The following is a 16,204-nucleotide window of genomic DNA, read 5'->3' as shown; positions in this document are numbered from 1 at the left end:
CTCCCATGCCAATTGTGCTACTTCAAGTATGATATGGGTAAGACCATCCCTGTGCTTGTGAATAACTGACATTCTTTCAAACCAAGGAGTGCAGCCACGCATGCTAGTATGATGTGCCAAAAAAACTTTCTCTGCCATTGCGCACATTATATGCATGGTTGCGCACAACCTCTCATGAAGGCATCTGGCAGTCTGCCCCATATGACAAGCGCCGCATGAAAGAGAAATTCCGTACACAACATTTTATGTGGATTCAACATGCCAAATCTTGCGCTTGACCTTGCAGATGCCTTTCTGACTGCCCTATCAGAAAAAGAGCTAAAGTTATTCTGGAAGTCACGTGAACGGCCTGTATTTGTGATGCAATCATATTTTTTTGTATCCCGATTTCCAGCATAGTTCATTTTTTGGCCACTAGTCTGCTTTTCTTGTTCTATCTTCAGAAGTTAATGTTTTTCAGATAGCTCTTTCACTTGCTTGTGTAAATTCGGCACATTGAATAATAACCTCTCTGTTGACAGTCGGCACTTCTGTCTATGTACCGTTTACCTTTGTGGTGTACACTACCTATAAGAACTGTAACCAGCAGCTAAAGAAGCTTTATTCAACGCGCCATTCTAGCGCCCTCGCCCACTCATTAACCCAAGACTCATGGCAAGGAAACCACGGAGGATATTGCTCCATTGAAGCATGACATAAATTATGACTGAGTGTTAACCTTCCTGTAGCTTTCATGACTGTTTTTTGTGAAGGAAAAGGAATGAAAGTAGAAGAAATGCTGCTGGTGGTAACCGAACTCGCAAATTTGACATGACGCATGCAGCACTGTACGAATTCATCTAGCCACAACTGTCTTTCCATCCAATTCAGTTGGTATTTGTATACCCGCATAAAATGTAGCGCTGCTAGTGTCAGGGTTCATGTTGTTCGCCAGAATAAAGAAAATGGGCTCAGGGCTGCAATGTCGACATTGCCATTGAATATTTAAATTTCGAGGTTATGAGTGAACTGTAATTCAGAACTAGTCAACGATGTATCAGTGATAAAAAAATTTCGAACCAACAATGCCATATACACTGCTAAACACTTAAAAAGGCACTGCACAATTTGGACATTGTTCACTGCCCCAATGCAAAGCTTTAGGAAAACAATTTTTTCCCCTCGGTTATCGAGCATTTTCAAGGGGAACTATGCAGCAACTAAGTTATAATCATGAATTAGACAACAAAAACTTGTTTTGATTATAGACACCTTCCACTTGCCTTAGTGACATAACCGCATGAGAATGGAGCGTAATACGCTAATTAACATTGTGCTTACCATTCATATTGCAATACAAGGTTGGGAAAAATGCACGACTGAACATAATTGAGACATTACTGTGGAATGAATTCTCATTAAGTACATTCTATCCCAACTTTATTTACATCTGCCATAGGTTGGCAAACTGATGCATGAGTCGACTCACTCAGACTGATCTCGAAAGTGAGTCTCAGTGAGTCCGACTGAGTTGAATTTCTGTAGGTCTTAGCCCGAATGAACCCGGCTGAATAGAATTTTGGTGAGTGTGAGTTCTCATTATTTTGCTGACCAATGCATCCAGGTAATTGTTGTGACTTACATTGTCTGAGATGACGAATTGTAGGCAATCCATTCAATTTTCTTTTGAAGATTGTCAGGCAAGCCTCCTGCTGTAATATTTCAGAGGTCAGCAGCAACGTCAATGGGCATCGGAGGCAGTGTCTACGTTGACTTCCTTGTACTCCTTTGTACTCTTTCCATTCCTTGTACTCTCCTTTGACTGCATTCTCCGCCTGTCGAAGTGCACTACCAGACAGCCTTAAAAAGAGAAGTATTCACTGAAATCAACAACAAAATCCAGTGCTAGAAAAACATAAGATGTGGTATCACAGACTATCACTCCACATGCTCAAATTTACCTACTATATAGTTAGTGACGAGCTAAGAATACAGGAAGGGCTCTTTATAAATATGGGCACATTTGCCATAGCAAATGGAGCCCATTGCTTTTCAAGGATAATGATGTACGAACAGCAAAAATAACTGACTGAGACAACTGACTCGTTACAGCATGAATGGGCTGTTAAAACGAAATTTAAAGAGGAATTTTATCACCCCCTATACAGATACCTCCTTACTAACACACCATGATCCCTCTCCCCCTTTTCGCATTGGTACCATGCACAAGGAAGGCGCATTATTGGTCCCTTCACAGACATTGGTACCATGAGCAAGAAGCTCCCCCACCAAGGTGAAATAAGCAACCATAGTGACGCACCTGCAAACATTCCTTCTGAGGAAAACTTATTGCTAGCTAAATCGTCTACACAGGTATTGCTTTGTGAAGGACAAATACTGGGCCATAAAGTGCCAAGACCAGACTAGCATTGTCTTGGGACCAGAAACAGAGAACAAAAGCAGGTCATATGAAGGCCAAGGATGATTTGATAGAACAAAAATATACTAGAACAATCTGGTTCTCAAATACACAAACTAGACCGCTTGTGTTTATCCAAACATTATTAACTCCCTATCACATTTCTGGTGGCTAATTAATTAATATTTCAATGAACGCATTTTTTCTGATAACTTCTTGGTGCCTTTGCTTATAAGCTTTTTTGGTGAAACATGGCTATTATTTCAAACAGGAAGTCAAATTTTCCCTCAGCATTACATAAATCTGAGCTACTGAGATAGATACAAATGTCAAGGTCGGATAAGACTTTGAAGGATGATACGGAAGGATTGAGGAGTCCCAAACATGATTGTGCTTCTTAAGCTCTTCATATATCATCAGTTATATTTGGGCTGTCTAGACTGCACAAAATTAAAAAAACATATTTTGCAGCTTTTTGTTTTTATGTTTTCATAAATACACCTCATTTGTCATATCTATTAGTAGCAGAGCATTCCAATATTTAACAAGGACAGTGGTATGCTATAAAAGTGGAACTAGGACTATGTAGATACATAAAAATATTAGGGGGGAAAAAACGTTTCATTTTTACATAGTGGAATTGCCCCTATGGCATGCATTTATTTGTTTACTAAATTCCCATGAGCTTATTCCCCAAAGTTAAGATACAACCAGGGGCAGAAAAAAGCTTTAGGACAGGAATGAGTGTCCCTTGCTACTACTTTACTGAAAGCAAACAGGTTCATATTTATAGGTGAAGGTGGCCATGTGCGCACATACGTTTGCACGCAATACTCAAACAAGCTTGCCCATTATTATTCAGTCATACAGTGCAGAAACTGTCATTCAATTCAGTTCAAGCCACAGATGTATCACTGACATAGACGTCACATTTCATGTTGATGAAACAGGCCTCCGTTAATTCCCATGCAGACAATCTTTGCGTTTACCAAGAATGCGGATGTGGAAAAGATATGGCTCACAAGTGCAGTAATTGCAGTGCATAGGCAAATGTGCATTAATCTTATTCCTGGCAGACAGCTCATGTTCCCTTGCCAAATCGTTGGTGCAACAGCCTGTCTGGCTGATATGCACCTTGCCGCAATTAAGTGGAATTTCGTACACCATACCGACCGCGCAAGTCACATATGGCCTTGTGTGATTTTTACCACAAAGGGTCAGCTTCTGTGGGTCTGAGATGCGTGGGCACAGGCCAGTAAGCTTCCATGGAGCCAAGAAAATAATAGGTACTTTGTACCTGCTGGCCACTTTCTTTAAATCGTGGGCCACTTCATGCATGTATGGAACAACATGCAGCCTTTTCTCCACTAGTGGCTTGGCAAGGGGCATCCAAGCGTTTTTTGGCTGTGACGCTCGCCTCCTTAAATCATGGGTTTGCGGAACTGCAATATTTCTATCTCAGCTATTAATGAGCCAATTTGAAAATTTTTGCAGTAGAATGCTCCCAAGAGGGCAGCTAACAACTTCCAGCGTATAATTAAATTAGCTATGTGGCCTGGTGAGGGGCTCTTCAAAGTACTGCTAATAGCGATATTATAGCTTTCCAGCATACGACAGGTTTTAATGTTATACAGAGTTAATGCATGAGTACAGATTAAATAAGATCGGGTGCATACGGCTTTTTTGGTGCCTATGATGCTTCGGCGTGGCTTGGAGAGACAACCAAGTTAATCAATGCTCCATCACACACCGTCGTGCTTTCACCCATGTCGACGTAGCACTGGAACCGGTCGTTGGAAGATCTGAAAGCACACCCAGATGGTTTATCAATAGTTTTCCACATTAGAAGTGAAGCTGAAAGCACTGAACAGGCACTGATTAATTAAACAGCCTTTTTTTATGGTTGCTGTACTGTCCCAAACAGGTTTGTTATTTAGAGCCGTCACAGCACAGCACAGCACTAATCCTGCTGCCCATAGGTGAGCTAAGTACAGGACGCATTAAGCTAACAAGGCTAAGCTTATTTATGCAATGTCAGCAACCACCAGTGTATAAGAACAGATGATTTCACAAAGATAGAACCATATTGCTGATTGCCCAAGGTTTTCATAGTCCTATTGCTGAAAATGCCAGCAATTTTTTTTCCTCAGTTGGTTCAATTTAACTTCATTGCTGTGTGAATGTTGCAGCGCACAAATGACGACAAAGATTGAACAGGCAAACAACAAGTCCGTTTTCGTCGCCTTGCCTGTTTTATTAGTTAAACGCTGAAGAAATTTGCAGAATATGGCATACTGCGACCAGTTATGCTAACTAAAGCACCATTACATTGACTGAAGCTGTTACTACTCCCTCTCCTACCAGATAGGGAAGCGATTGCACACCTTACCCCAATATCAGTAGTAAACCAACTGCAGAAGTTTTCAGAAGATGGAAGTCCTGAAAAGGCTAGTTTCCTTGCGGCTTCTCGACACGGCAATAATTATAGTTGAGCAACGTTGTGTTCGTACGGGCAAGTATGCGCTACACTTCTCAATTTAAGGTCAAGTGCATTGGCTGCGACGAAACAAAAATATTAGTAGTTGGCAGCACAGTGAAGTGACACAGAGCAATTTCCTAAGACTCGATCTGTTAGTTCAAAGCGCGGCAACCGAAGTTATTAATCGTGCTCGACATCTCCGCTACGCATACTGTTGCTACTTTGCCCATATTTATTTATTTATTTATTTATTTATTTATTTATTTATCATACCCTCAAGGTACGGTTGTACATTGCAGAGGGGAGGGGCAAAGTAAATACAGAGGCAAATCACAAAATAAAGAAGGAAGGCAAACAACATTGCAAAAAACATTGTATACAAAATAACATAAAATGAACCAAACAATGACCAAATCCTCTTTGCGCTCCATAACGCGCAGTACATTTACGCTCACCTGTATTAGAAGATCGTTGCCTGTCATCAGGTACACGAACCCTCCCGTCCGCAGGCTTTCGTGGAGGTCGGCGAGTTTCCGGGCGCCTGTGAGCTTCACGATTTTCTTTGATGGCTCCTGCGAAACGAGGCAAGCCGCTTCTTCCGCACCAGTCGGCGAGCGTTCAGTTGAAGCCGGATCGGACGACATACTGCCACCGTTGTCAGATTTCACAGGCGCAACGCAAGCAAGAGGCAAACCGCTCCTTCCGCACCAGTTGGCGAGCGTTCAGTTGAAGGCGGATCGGACGCCATACTGCCACCGCTGTCGGATTTCACAGGCGCAACGCAAACAAGAGGCAAACCGCTCCTTCCGCATCAGTCGGCGAGAGTTCAGTTGAAGGCGGATCGGACGACATGCTGCCACCGCTGTCAGATTTCACAGGCACAACGCAAGCAAGAGAGGAATGCCACTGGCGTTTAGATACTCGTTCACCGCCGTAGATAGCAAGGTGCCGTCAGAGCCATAGCCGTGCTTCTCATAGTTGCGAATCCAAAGTCGAAGTAAATACGAAAGCCGTAAGTCATGTGCTGGATCCTGAATATTTCGCTGCGCGCGTTCGCAAAACAGTTTTCGCTCACCGCTGCACTATCCTTGCTCAAATTTGGCAGAATGACCACATTTTGGTGCCTACTTCGTTTAGTATAACACTTAGGACAGTTAATTGCCTGATCTTCGTTTTAATGCAAACTTACCGGCGCTCATGAAAATGCGAGCTGCTGCCGCGACGGTGTACGCATAAACTTGTAACGCCGCCTGTCGTCAGCTAGAAAGCAGCATATCAGGGAGCGCTGCCGCGTGTTGCCTGCTCCTGGAACAGGCGACCATCCTCCGTTAGACGCTGCTTTTTAAAGCTGACGGCAGGCGGCGAAACTGGTTTATGCTTGCGCCGTTACGGCAGCTGTTTGCAGCCTCAAGGGCACAGGCAAATTTGCGTTTTTTTTCTTACAAGCAAGGCACTTAACTGTGCCAAGTGTAAAGTCGACGCCAAAATGCGATCGCTCTACAAAATTTGAGCAAGAACAGAGCAGCCGTTTGCACGTTTTTTGCACAGGGGTTTGCAGAACAGTGCACAAAGTTTGCACATTCCATTGTGGCCGCAATGATGGTACAAACAGACCATAACGTTCTTAGATTCTAAATCTAAAGCGTTGACAGACCACCACGCCCCACAGAAGCCTTCGTACGAGGCAATACCCCTCTAAAGGACACTGCTTCACAGAAGTGGTGCCTTTTCGGACTGTTACCTCAGATTTTCGCTTCTAAAATTATAGAGGGAAACGAAGGCTGGGAGGTTTACCTCCTATTCAGGGAAGTTGTAGGCATGCTTTTGTATGATGAGCTTCCCTCAGAGTCTCTTGTTTATATGGAGGTGAAAATTCAAGAATTTCTCCGTTCATTCGTTACCCGCTACCCAGAAGCCCGCATAATCCCTAAATTACATTTCCTTGTGCACTACCCACGCATGATCTCTTTTCGGACCACTCAAACAAATCTGGCGTATGAGGTTCAAGGCATCAAAGATGAAAAACTTCAAAAACACATGTAAAACACTTGCAGAGCTTCACCAACTTTCTCAAAGCTATGAATTCCGTGAGATTGTCTTCAACCAACGCCACACCATGTCAGGCCTGAAACCTGTGCGAAGATCTGTTTTACATACGTGCATTGAGGAGCGCCTGCCTGCAGGTAACGTATGGCAGGCGAAGTCAGTCACTATGCCGCAAATGGCATACCATGTGGGAGATGTGCTTTTAATGACCAAGGCAGACGAAATTGACTTATAGGGTTTTACGTGCCAAAACCACTTTCCGATTATGACGCACTTGTAGTGGAGGACTCTGGAAATTTCGACCACCTGGGGTTCTTTAATGTGCACCTAAATCTAAGTACGCGGGTGTTTTCGCATTTCGCCGCCATCGAAATGCGGCAGCCGTGGCCGGGATTCGATCCCGCGACCTCGTGCTCAGCAGCCCAATACCATAGCCGCTGAGCAACCACGACGGATAAGGCAGACGACCCACAATTTGGACAGATTGCAGGTATTTTTGCTGCTCAGGATGAGGTTCTGTTCTTGTTAGACAAGATGGGACTTGTTGAATTCAGGAGACATCGATAAGCACGTAAGGTATCAAAATGCAATGTAGTCTGTGCGGCGCAGCCAGAAGATGAGGTATTACCAGAGTTCCTCGATCTTTATCTGGCAGGGAAAGTGGTACCCAGATGTGAATTAGTGGTTTCATTAAAAATTGTAATATTTGCTTAGCTTTATGTTATGAACTCTAAGTGGGGGTACTTCACAGTTTGTGTTCTGTTGACGTTGTGTGTATATTCGTGTAGTATTTTTTTCTTGTTTTTTCCATTCTGTGCATGGGCAATCAATATTCATGCACTCCCCCCCCCCTTAAGGTATCTTTATGTACAAAATACATATTAATGTACAGTGCGTTGCATAAATATACCAACCAGTGTTATTACTTTTGGAGTTTGGTGTTGTACCATCCTGCTTCAATTATTTCTTACTGAAAAATTAAAAAAACAATTTGCCTTTCTTGCTATCCTGATTATGCTGTAATACAGCACTGCATGAAACGCATTTTACTTTTTGCGGCTATAGAGTTGAACTCGGGTAGTTACATATCGTGCTCTTTCCTTTGGTATAGTCAATCAGTTATTTGATTGAGTGAACCAACGAATCCACATTCACTGCAACCTATAACATCATATGTGCCTTTCACTGACTCCCTTCAAGCAGCATGGGAGTCATCCATTTCATGCGTCATTCCCGACTTCGTTTTGTGACTACCCTTGGAAAAAAAGGTAGTCAGCGACTGAAAAAAGAGAGTCGAGGTAGTCGTGACCCTCTTTTGACTCTCTTTTTTTTAAGAGTGCAGTATCCACTCGAGTAACAGCATTTGTGTCATTCAGTTTAACGTCTATCAGGTTCCTTTTGGTCTGCAATGTGGTCGGAGGATTTCGCAGGCCAGTCATCGTATGCAGCGTCACCTCTGGGAGCTACATCGCCTAGTTTTCCCGAGAGAGTCGTTCAATCGGCAACGAAGGGCGACGTAATTTGGGCGAGCGAGATGACTGGCTACGAGACAACGGAGTACGGGACTGGTGACCATGTGGAGATGGTGAGCGACGACACGGAATTGAGGGAACTTAGCCGCCTGAGGTTTGAGGAGGCTCGTGGTACGGCTGAAATCGGCCGTGATCCACGTCGGGGTGGCGGTTGTATACATAGGGTGCCTGATAGCAATACCACCGGCTGTTACAATGACGGGTCACGTGGCAGTAGAAGCAAATGGTACGGTCACCACCAGTTCTCCACTCGGCTGGATTGCGAGTACGGAACGGCGGCCTATGAACTTGGCCACGCGAATGTGAGGGACGGCGGTTGATCGGCTGGTAAGGAACTGCGGCGCACAGAGTCCAGGCCAGCATTGGAGAGCTCCTTATGAACGAAAGCTTGGACTAGTGTCACCATCTGGGAGCTATGGTCACAGGTGCGGCCGCACGTAGAAGCAGCAGGTACAGCATCAAGTTCACGTCGGATGATCTTCACGTATTCTACGGTGAGTGGCGCTGGCGGCTCAGGTACGTCTTCGCACGACCACGTTTCTGCCGTGTTCGGAAGTCGAGCGAAATGATGGGCAATGCGTCGACTTTTGGAGGTCACAAAGCGCTTGCGCTTTTCGATGATTGCATCGACGGTATCGCAGTCTTTGCAGATTAGCACATTGAAGGCATCATCTGCTAGGCCCCTTAATACGTGACCCACTTTCTCAGACACCGTCATACCGTCGTGGGCTTTGCGGCAAAGGACAAGCACATCTTGTATATAAGTCAGGTATGACTCCGTCGCTGTCTGCGCACAAGATGCCTGCTCCTTCTTTGCTGCCGCCTTTTTACCTGCTAACTTTCCGAACAAAGACGCATCTTTTTCTTGCATACTTTTCCTTGCGAGTGTGGGGACTGGAGGGGCGCATCGAGCCGAGTAGGTGGCCATTGCCCTGGCCATCGCCGACCCCGAGGGCACGACTCTGCTCTGTGATTCTAGGACGGCAGTGAAAAATTACGCCAGAGCAATGGTGTGTGGTGAAGCCACGCGTGCGTTGCGTGCGGTCGATCTCGCGAGTGAAAATCGGTGCGTCGTGATAAAGTGGTTTCCGGCGCATATGGGCAGGGATGTTTCGGATCACGCCAACGCAAACCATAACGAGACGGCGAACGCGGCGCCACGAGGACTAACCAACCGTGCCGCTGCTACTGCGGTCAACCCGTCGTGGTGGTGGGAAACCAAGGACTGACTGACCTCTACAACAAAATTGTGAAGTGGTACAGACTAGAGAGCAGGAATATGCCGCCACCTCATCCCGGTTTGACCCGTAAGGAAGCGGTGTTATACGGACAACTTCAGATGGGGTCGTTATTCACCCCGGTGCTGATGAGGCGCGTGTGTCGGAGTGTTTATGTTAGTGACCTGTGTTGTGTGTGCGAAACGGAAAAGTCCACTATAGCTCACAGCTGACATCCTTTGGGACTGTGCCCAGAACCCGCACGAAGCTGCAACGACGACAACGATCCCGCCGCGGCTCGAGGCCGCAACGAGGTGCTACGATGACTAGGTCGAAGCCCAGGCCGTCCAGCAGATCTCGGCGGCCCTCGAAAGGCAACAACCGAGCAAAACCGGAGGGAGGCTGCTACCCCAAAAGATTGGCAGGCGCGGTCGACCTAAGGGAGTAGTGCGGCCACGGCCGGAGTAGAGGTGCGTCACGCCGGGAAGACGTCATGGCAGCGTCACGCCGATGCCTCCCTTAAGGGGAAGGCCGATCCTTTTGCAGGCATTCCTGATAAAGTTGCTTCGCTCGCTGAACATGCTCTCTATAAGAGTTCCCATTAGTCACTATAAGCAGTAGAGATAACAGCAATCATGGAGGTATTGCGCAGTGAACGTTGCAGAAAGCATACGCGAATATTGTAGAAAATATTCATAAAGACGCCACAGCAACCTTAGATCTCCAAAAATAAAACAGGCAGATACATATCGGAAAATGCGTCAGGCAAGGAGGCACCATTTCTGCTATGCTATTCACTGCAAGCAGTCAAGCTATTAGACTGGGCAGGGTTAGGAGGGAGAATGAATGGCAAATAAATCAGCTACCTATGGTTTGCTCATGATATTGTCCTGTTCTACAACTCAGGAGATTAGGTGCAACAAGAACCTTAACCCGCAAAGTGCATGAGCAGGCTTGAAGATTAATATGCAGTTGATAAAGGGAACTTTTGATTGCCTCGCAAGAGAACGATCATTTATACTTGGCAGCGAGACTCCATAATTTGAGCAAGAGTACATTTATGTAAAGCAAATGCCCGTAGCTGACCCTGATAAGAAGGACATTTAAAGATTAATAAAAACGGGTGGGAGACCCTACGACAGGCGTTACGAAGTTATGACGGACAGCTTAACGCCATCCTTGAAAACAAAAGTGCACAGTGTTTACGTTATACCCGTACCAACATCTGGGCCACTAATTCCTAGGTTAACCAAAATGCTTGGGAAGAGAGAGATATATATAATTTTATTCTGTCCTTGATGGGGTCCAGGGCGGTGGGGGTCGCGAGACTAACCCCCAGTCCCCCCCCCCTTCCTCAGACGGCGGCCAGTCGAATGTAAGGACTGCGCGAAGAGGAACGTAACGTAACTTTTAGCAGTAACGTTAAGGGACAGGAAAGAGCGGAGCTGATTGGAGTGCAAATGGGTGTATGGAGAGCAAACGGGCTCCGGTGGGCATTAGGATCAAGAAATACAGCTGGGCAGGCCTTGCATTGCGTGAGGCAGTGAAGCGCAGCCGAGGACGGCGTACAATTAGTTGGTGTGGTTAAATTAGTAAATGTTGAGGCGGGAAATATAGCAAGCAGCACAAGACAGTTGTAATTAGCCTTCGTCCTGCAGTGGACATAAATCGGGTGATGGTGGTGATGGCTGCTAAGTCTCATTTCTCTTGTTGCGATTGGGGCTTGCTAGGCCGTCGTCCGAGGCTAGAAACCCTAAATTTTCATGATATTACCATGATGGTGAGAAATGCATAGAAAAATTTCTTCGCTGAAAGCAGCATGTGGAGCTCGGGAAGCAAATGTTCTATTTATCAAAGTAGCGACAACCATGTTCTTCTTCAGAATAAAATGTGCGAGTCAGTAACACGAACGTCAGCTTATTTACCTTTTTTACACGAGCAGTTGCGTTCTAAGAACCGTCATTGCTCTGCGAACTTCACATTGAAAGGCCAAAGAGTTGGCGATTTGGCTTCTATCAAGCAACATGGCCACGCAATGTGCCGTACTACATCATTCGGGTCAGCTCCACAACAAAAGCGATTGATTATCTTAATGTCACCATGCCGCACTAGCGACTTATTTTTCTAATCACCACTGTCTGTTTCAGCACACCACGGCGATATAACAAGCAGTATGGTTTTAAAGCGTTATGCCTGCTGTTTTGTCTTTATTTAGGTCAACTGTGCTGGGTCAGCGACAATCAGTCGGGTAGGAAAAATTCCGCTCGAGGAATTTGATGCCGAACTTAACACAAATCTTCGCTCCATGTTCCACATAACGCAGGAAGTATTGCCCTACCTCAAGGAGACTAAAGGTTTGTGTGTTTTTTTTATTAATTTTGCGTTAATGAATTATAATTCCCCAGATGCAGGAATGGACATCATTTTTGTCATTTTAGAAGGATAAAATGTTCAAGCTATGTGAAACTGACACACTAAAACAGATATATCGTTTGGCTTGTGCAAGAAGGTAATGTTCCTACTTTTTTATATCATAAGCGCCTCCCGAGAAGGCGAGCGGGAGTAGCGGGGTCGTGTCAAAGGCGTCGCAGGGTAAGATGATGGGGTGGGCATAGAAGGGGCGAAGGAAAAGGACGCACTAGAGGGGCGAGGGTGGTAATTAGGAGAATAGCGTGTGGGGGAAGTCCAGCGGCTGCGGCAGTGGCGAGCGACATGTCCAATGCGTCGGCAGTTAAAACAGATCGGCTTGTCGTCCACGGTTCGCGCCATTCGGAGGGGTTGCGCTGTCCATAAGAGTAAGAAGGGCGCGGTGGAGCCGTGCGTGGAGAGAGAGGTTCCGAGCATGCGGAACGAATGGAGTGCAGGCCGACGTTGGATAACTCTTGACGGACGATGGCCTGGATCAAGGAGATTGTCACCGGAGAATGATCAGGTGACGGAAATGAAGGGGCCGCCGGTTGGGCCGCTTCGACCTCACGACGAATAATGCGGGTCAAGTTGTCACATCGCGACGGCTGGTGGAAGAGGTCGTCACAGGATGACGTAGCAGCTGTGTTGGGAAGTCGCGTGATGTGCTGGGATAACCGGCGGCTTTTAGCATGCTCAAGACGGCGGCACTCCTTGAGGATCGTATCGATGCTGGTGACGTTGGTAAACACCAGTAAATTGAAGGCGTCGTCAGCAATCCCTTTGAGGACGTGATTTACCTTATCGTCCTCAGACATGGTCGGGTCAGCCTTGGCACAAAGGGCCAAGACGTCGAGAATGTAGGACACGTAGGACTCGGTCGACGTCTGTACACGTGTGGCTAGGGCTTTCTTGGCATTGACTTGACGACCGAAGGGATTGCCAAAAAGGTCGCGGAGCTTCTCTTTGAAGAGATCCCAGCTCGAGATCTCCTCTTCATGAGTCTGGAACCATGCAAGTGGAGCTCCGTCGAGGTAGAAAACAACGTTCGCGAGCATAATAGTCGAATCCCACCTGTGACTGGTGCTGACACGTTCGTATAAGCGGAGCCAGTCGTCAACATCAGGACTGCCGACTCCGTTGAAAACACCAGGATCCCGAGGTGGGGAAATGGCGACGTAGGTCGGGGCTGCAGGCGTAGACGGTTGCGTAGAGGAAGTGCCGCCAGCAGGAGCCGAAGTTGCACTGTCGCCGTTGCGACCGCTGCGAAGCTCCATGACGGGTACGGGGAACGTCCACCTCCACCAAATTAATGTTACGTGTAGCTGACGTACGAGTCTACAATATATTTACACGTAGACAAGCGGTGGCAATGATGGCGACGCTATATCAAGTGGTGGCCAAGTCGTCTTCCTTCTCCTCAGTGCAGGCACACTGTGGCGGCTGCTCCGTAGCAATATTTCACTCATGTAAAATTAAGTAAATGGCGCTAGTCTAAACAGTATAAGTTTGTGCATGTTATCAGTGTCATACTAGTGACTTTATTCGGTTTTGATGTGATGCCTGTTACCCCAAAATGGTAGATTAAATCTATGCGCGATGCCACGTTTGTGATGACTCAGCAGCTGCTAACAATATAGGCCGTTGTTGGTGTACATAATCATTGTCTTGCGCAAGTCATAATGTGGAGGCATATATATGATAGCAGACTTGTAATCTCGTAAACACGTCTGTCATGACGGTTACGCCGTCATACCAGAGTCACCAACACAAAATCATTTAATAAAAAGCGCAAGTTGAAGTAGCTGCGATCTCAGAAGCAAAGTACTGCCTTTCGGTGCGCCCTATAGTCGTAGCCGCTTTCGTCGCATATGCGTACCTATTTTTTCCTTGCAACGCAAAATGACCATAGGCGCACAAGAATGAAGACACTATACAAGCTGTGTCATGTGCTGTCCGTCTGAGCGCTCGCTCTGTGCGCTTATCGTGTTCCTATATGCCTCTTACGCTGAAAACAAAATGCCTCCCAGCTAGCTACACTGAACACGTTCACTTATTCAAACACGTTTTCCTGTGACGTCATGTGTGACGTTCATTTAGCTGTCCTCTACTGAATATATGTATTTCATAACAAGAAACATTTGTTAGTAGACTAGGCCTGCATTCCACAGCAAGTAGACTAAAGCGCGAATGGAATACACGGACGACCGAGTAGACGGACAAGCCAAACTTCCAACGACATTTTGTTGAGCCAAACGTCTTTACCGTGTCCGTCTTGTCGGCCTCGACAACTGCTCGCACTTTGACGTGCACGTCATCATAAACATTACGTACTAAACGCTGTCGCGCTTTTTTTTAATACTTATGTATTTGTCACAGTGTATGATGTCTGCTGATATCTAATCAATTGGTACGTCAATGCAACATTCAACGTCTCTTGACCTTGTTGACATATAAAACATACTCATGATTAGATAAAATAGAACCGCATAAATTGTGATTGAAACAAGCAATATTTTTTTAGTGCAGCTAGGAACAAGTGAATCACTGTAACGTAGCATTCCGATTGCAAGCGACTAGCTTTTTTCAGCACTTTCGCCCGCTTTCGTGGAATTGCAAATTGGTTGTGGTCAGGCTTTCACTGCAGATAGGAAGGTGCCGCTACAATGGCGACGTTCACTCGCGTAAACTATTTTTTTGGCACGTTCATTGGTTAATGCCACTTGATAATCTCATAGCTCATTGATGCGCGGGCGCTTTCCACCTGCATTAACGCTAAGGATTTTCTGGTTAATGGCTCTGTTGTCTCGGAATTACGCAGTACAAAAAATTGCCGACTCCCCTGTAATGGAGAATAGATGTAAGCGTAAAATTGCAACTGGCAAAGCAGATTGGTTGGAGATGATAGTAGCCACAATCTTAAAACTGGTGTAGCGAGTGTTCGCAGCGGCAGACCCCGGTAGACCACACCACACGGCGTCATGCTGTACACTAGTCCACATTGACGCTGCCACACTAGAAGAAGAAAACCGGCTGAAGGCGTCACAGCAGGCAGCAAAAGACGCCGGGAAGGCAGCACAGTGCCCAGGTAGAAAAAGAAAATTACCCGAAGGAGGCGCCACGCACCGTGGCGCAAACACTTGAGGCGACGCAAAATCGGCGCAACGGAACTGACGGACCGCTGACGTTCGAAACAGCACAGGCAACCTTGGTTCAATGCCAAAGCATTGCAATGCTGCCCTGTGTGTGCCTTTTGAACGACCGCTATTTGAAATGACAAATAAAAGTTGAGCGTACAAGAAGCTACAGCTTCAGTGATATTGCGAACAAAGATTTGGAAGAACTCGGAAGCAATAATTTTCGTAGCTTCTTTTGGCAGCAACTAGCACATGTAACCAGGTGCTGTAGAAGCGTTTGGGGTCCAGAGACCGCATTTTCTCAAGTTTTGACTGGTTGTCCAGTTGATCTCGTTTTGTTCTCCCACCTAGCCAGGATAATCGCTCTGTCTTTTAGCTCAAAGTAAATTCAAGATTGCCCATAACCGCAACTGAAAGCATTTCATGCTGAAAACAAACGCTACCTATATGCACACCGCAACAAGTGTGCGATTTCATGCGTATCATTCCTTTAGTGGTGTGGGTAGCTTCCTGGAAGCGTTCGCCTATTCGCTTAAATTGACAATCGGCGTCGATGCCTTCTGCGCAGTTTTATTTGGTCATCTTCTCAAACACGTTGTACAGACAAAGATACTGCATATGCTGCAAAATTTCTGAACAAACTCAGAACACCAAATACATACTAGATGTGATGCGACGATCAACGCCACATGTTCCTGCCTATTCCTCTAAGAGCATGGCCCAGTGCATAAAGTCAGGAGGGGCTCGTACGCCCTCTCCGCAGGTTAATTATAGTACTGCGGCGCCCAATCCAAAAGCGCTGGAGGTGATTTCATGAACAGTATTGCCTTGTGCGGCGCAGTTCGGGCTCTCCAGTTTCTCAGTTTTTTTTATTATTGATTTAATCGCGAATAATCTGTTAAAGTGATATCAGTAAAAACAAGCAAACAGATACTGTTGTACTGCTGCATGCATTTCCCGGAGACACTTCTCATGACTGTCACAACCCT

At 46.0% G+C, this 16,204-nt stretch overlaps 1 protein-coding gene across 2 annotated transcripts in view; it reads left to right on the top strand.

Moving 5' to 3' along the window:
• Window positions 1-16,204, top strand: part of LOC142576561 (3-oxoacyl-[acyl-carrier-protein] reductase FabG-like) — a 61,714-nt gene that overhangs the window by 19,145 nt on the left and 26,365 nt on the right. For both annotated transcript variants that reach the window (XM_075686734.1, XM_075686735.1), the window contains exon 4: window positions 11,888-12,026. In XM_075686734.1, coding sequence (XP_075542849.1) covers window positions 11,888-12,026 — 139 coding nt within the window. The remainder of the gene's footprint in view (window positions 1-11,887; window positions 12,027-16,204) is intronic.

This window comes from Dermacentor variabilis, chromosome 3, assembly GCF_050947875.1.
Source record: "Dermacentor variabilis isolate Ectoservices chromosome 3, ASM5094787v1, whole genome shotgun sequence".
Taxonomy (NCBI): Eukaryota; Metazoa; Arthropoda; class Arachnida; order Ixodida; family Ixodidae; genus Dermacentor; species Dermacentor variabilis.
The sequence above is the reverse complement of the archived record's forward strand: the minus strand, read 5'-3'. Positions and strand labels throughout refer to the sequence as shown.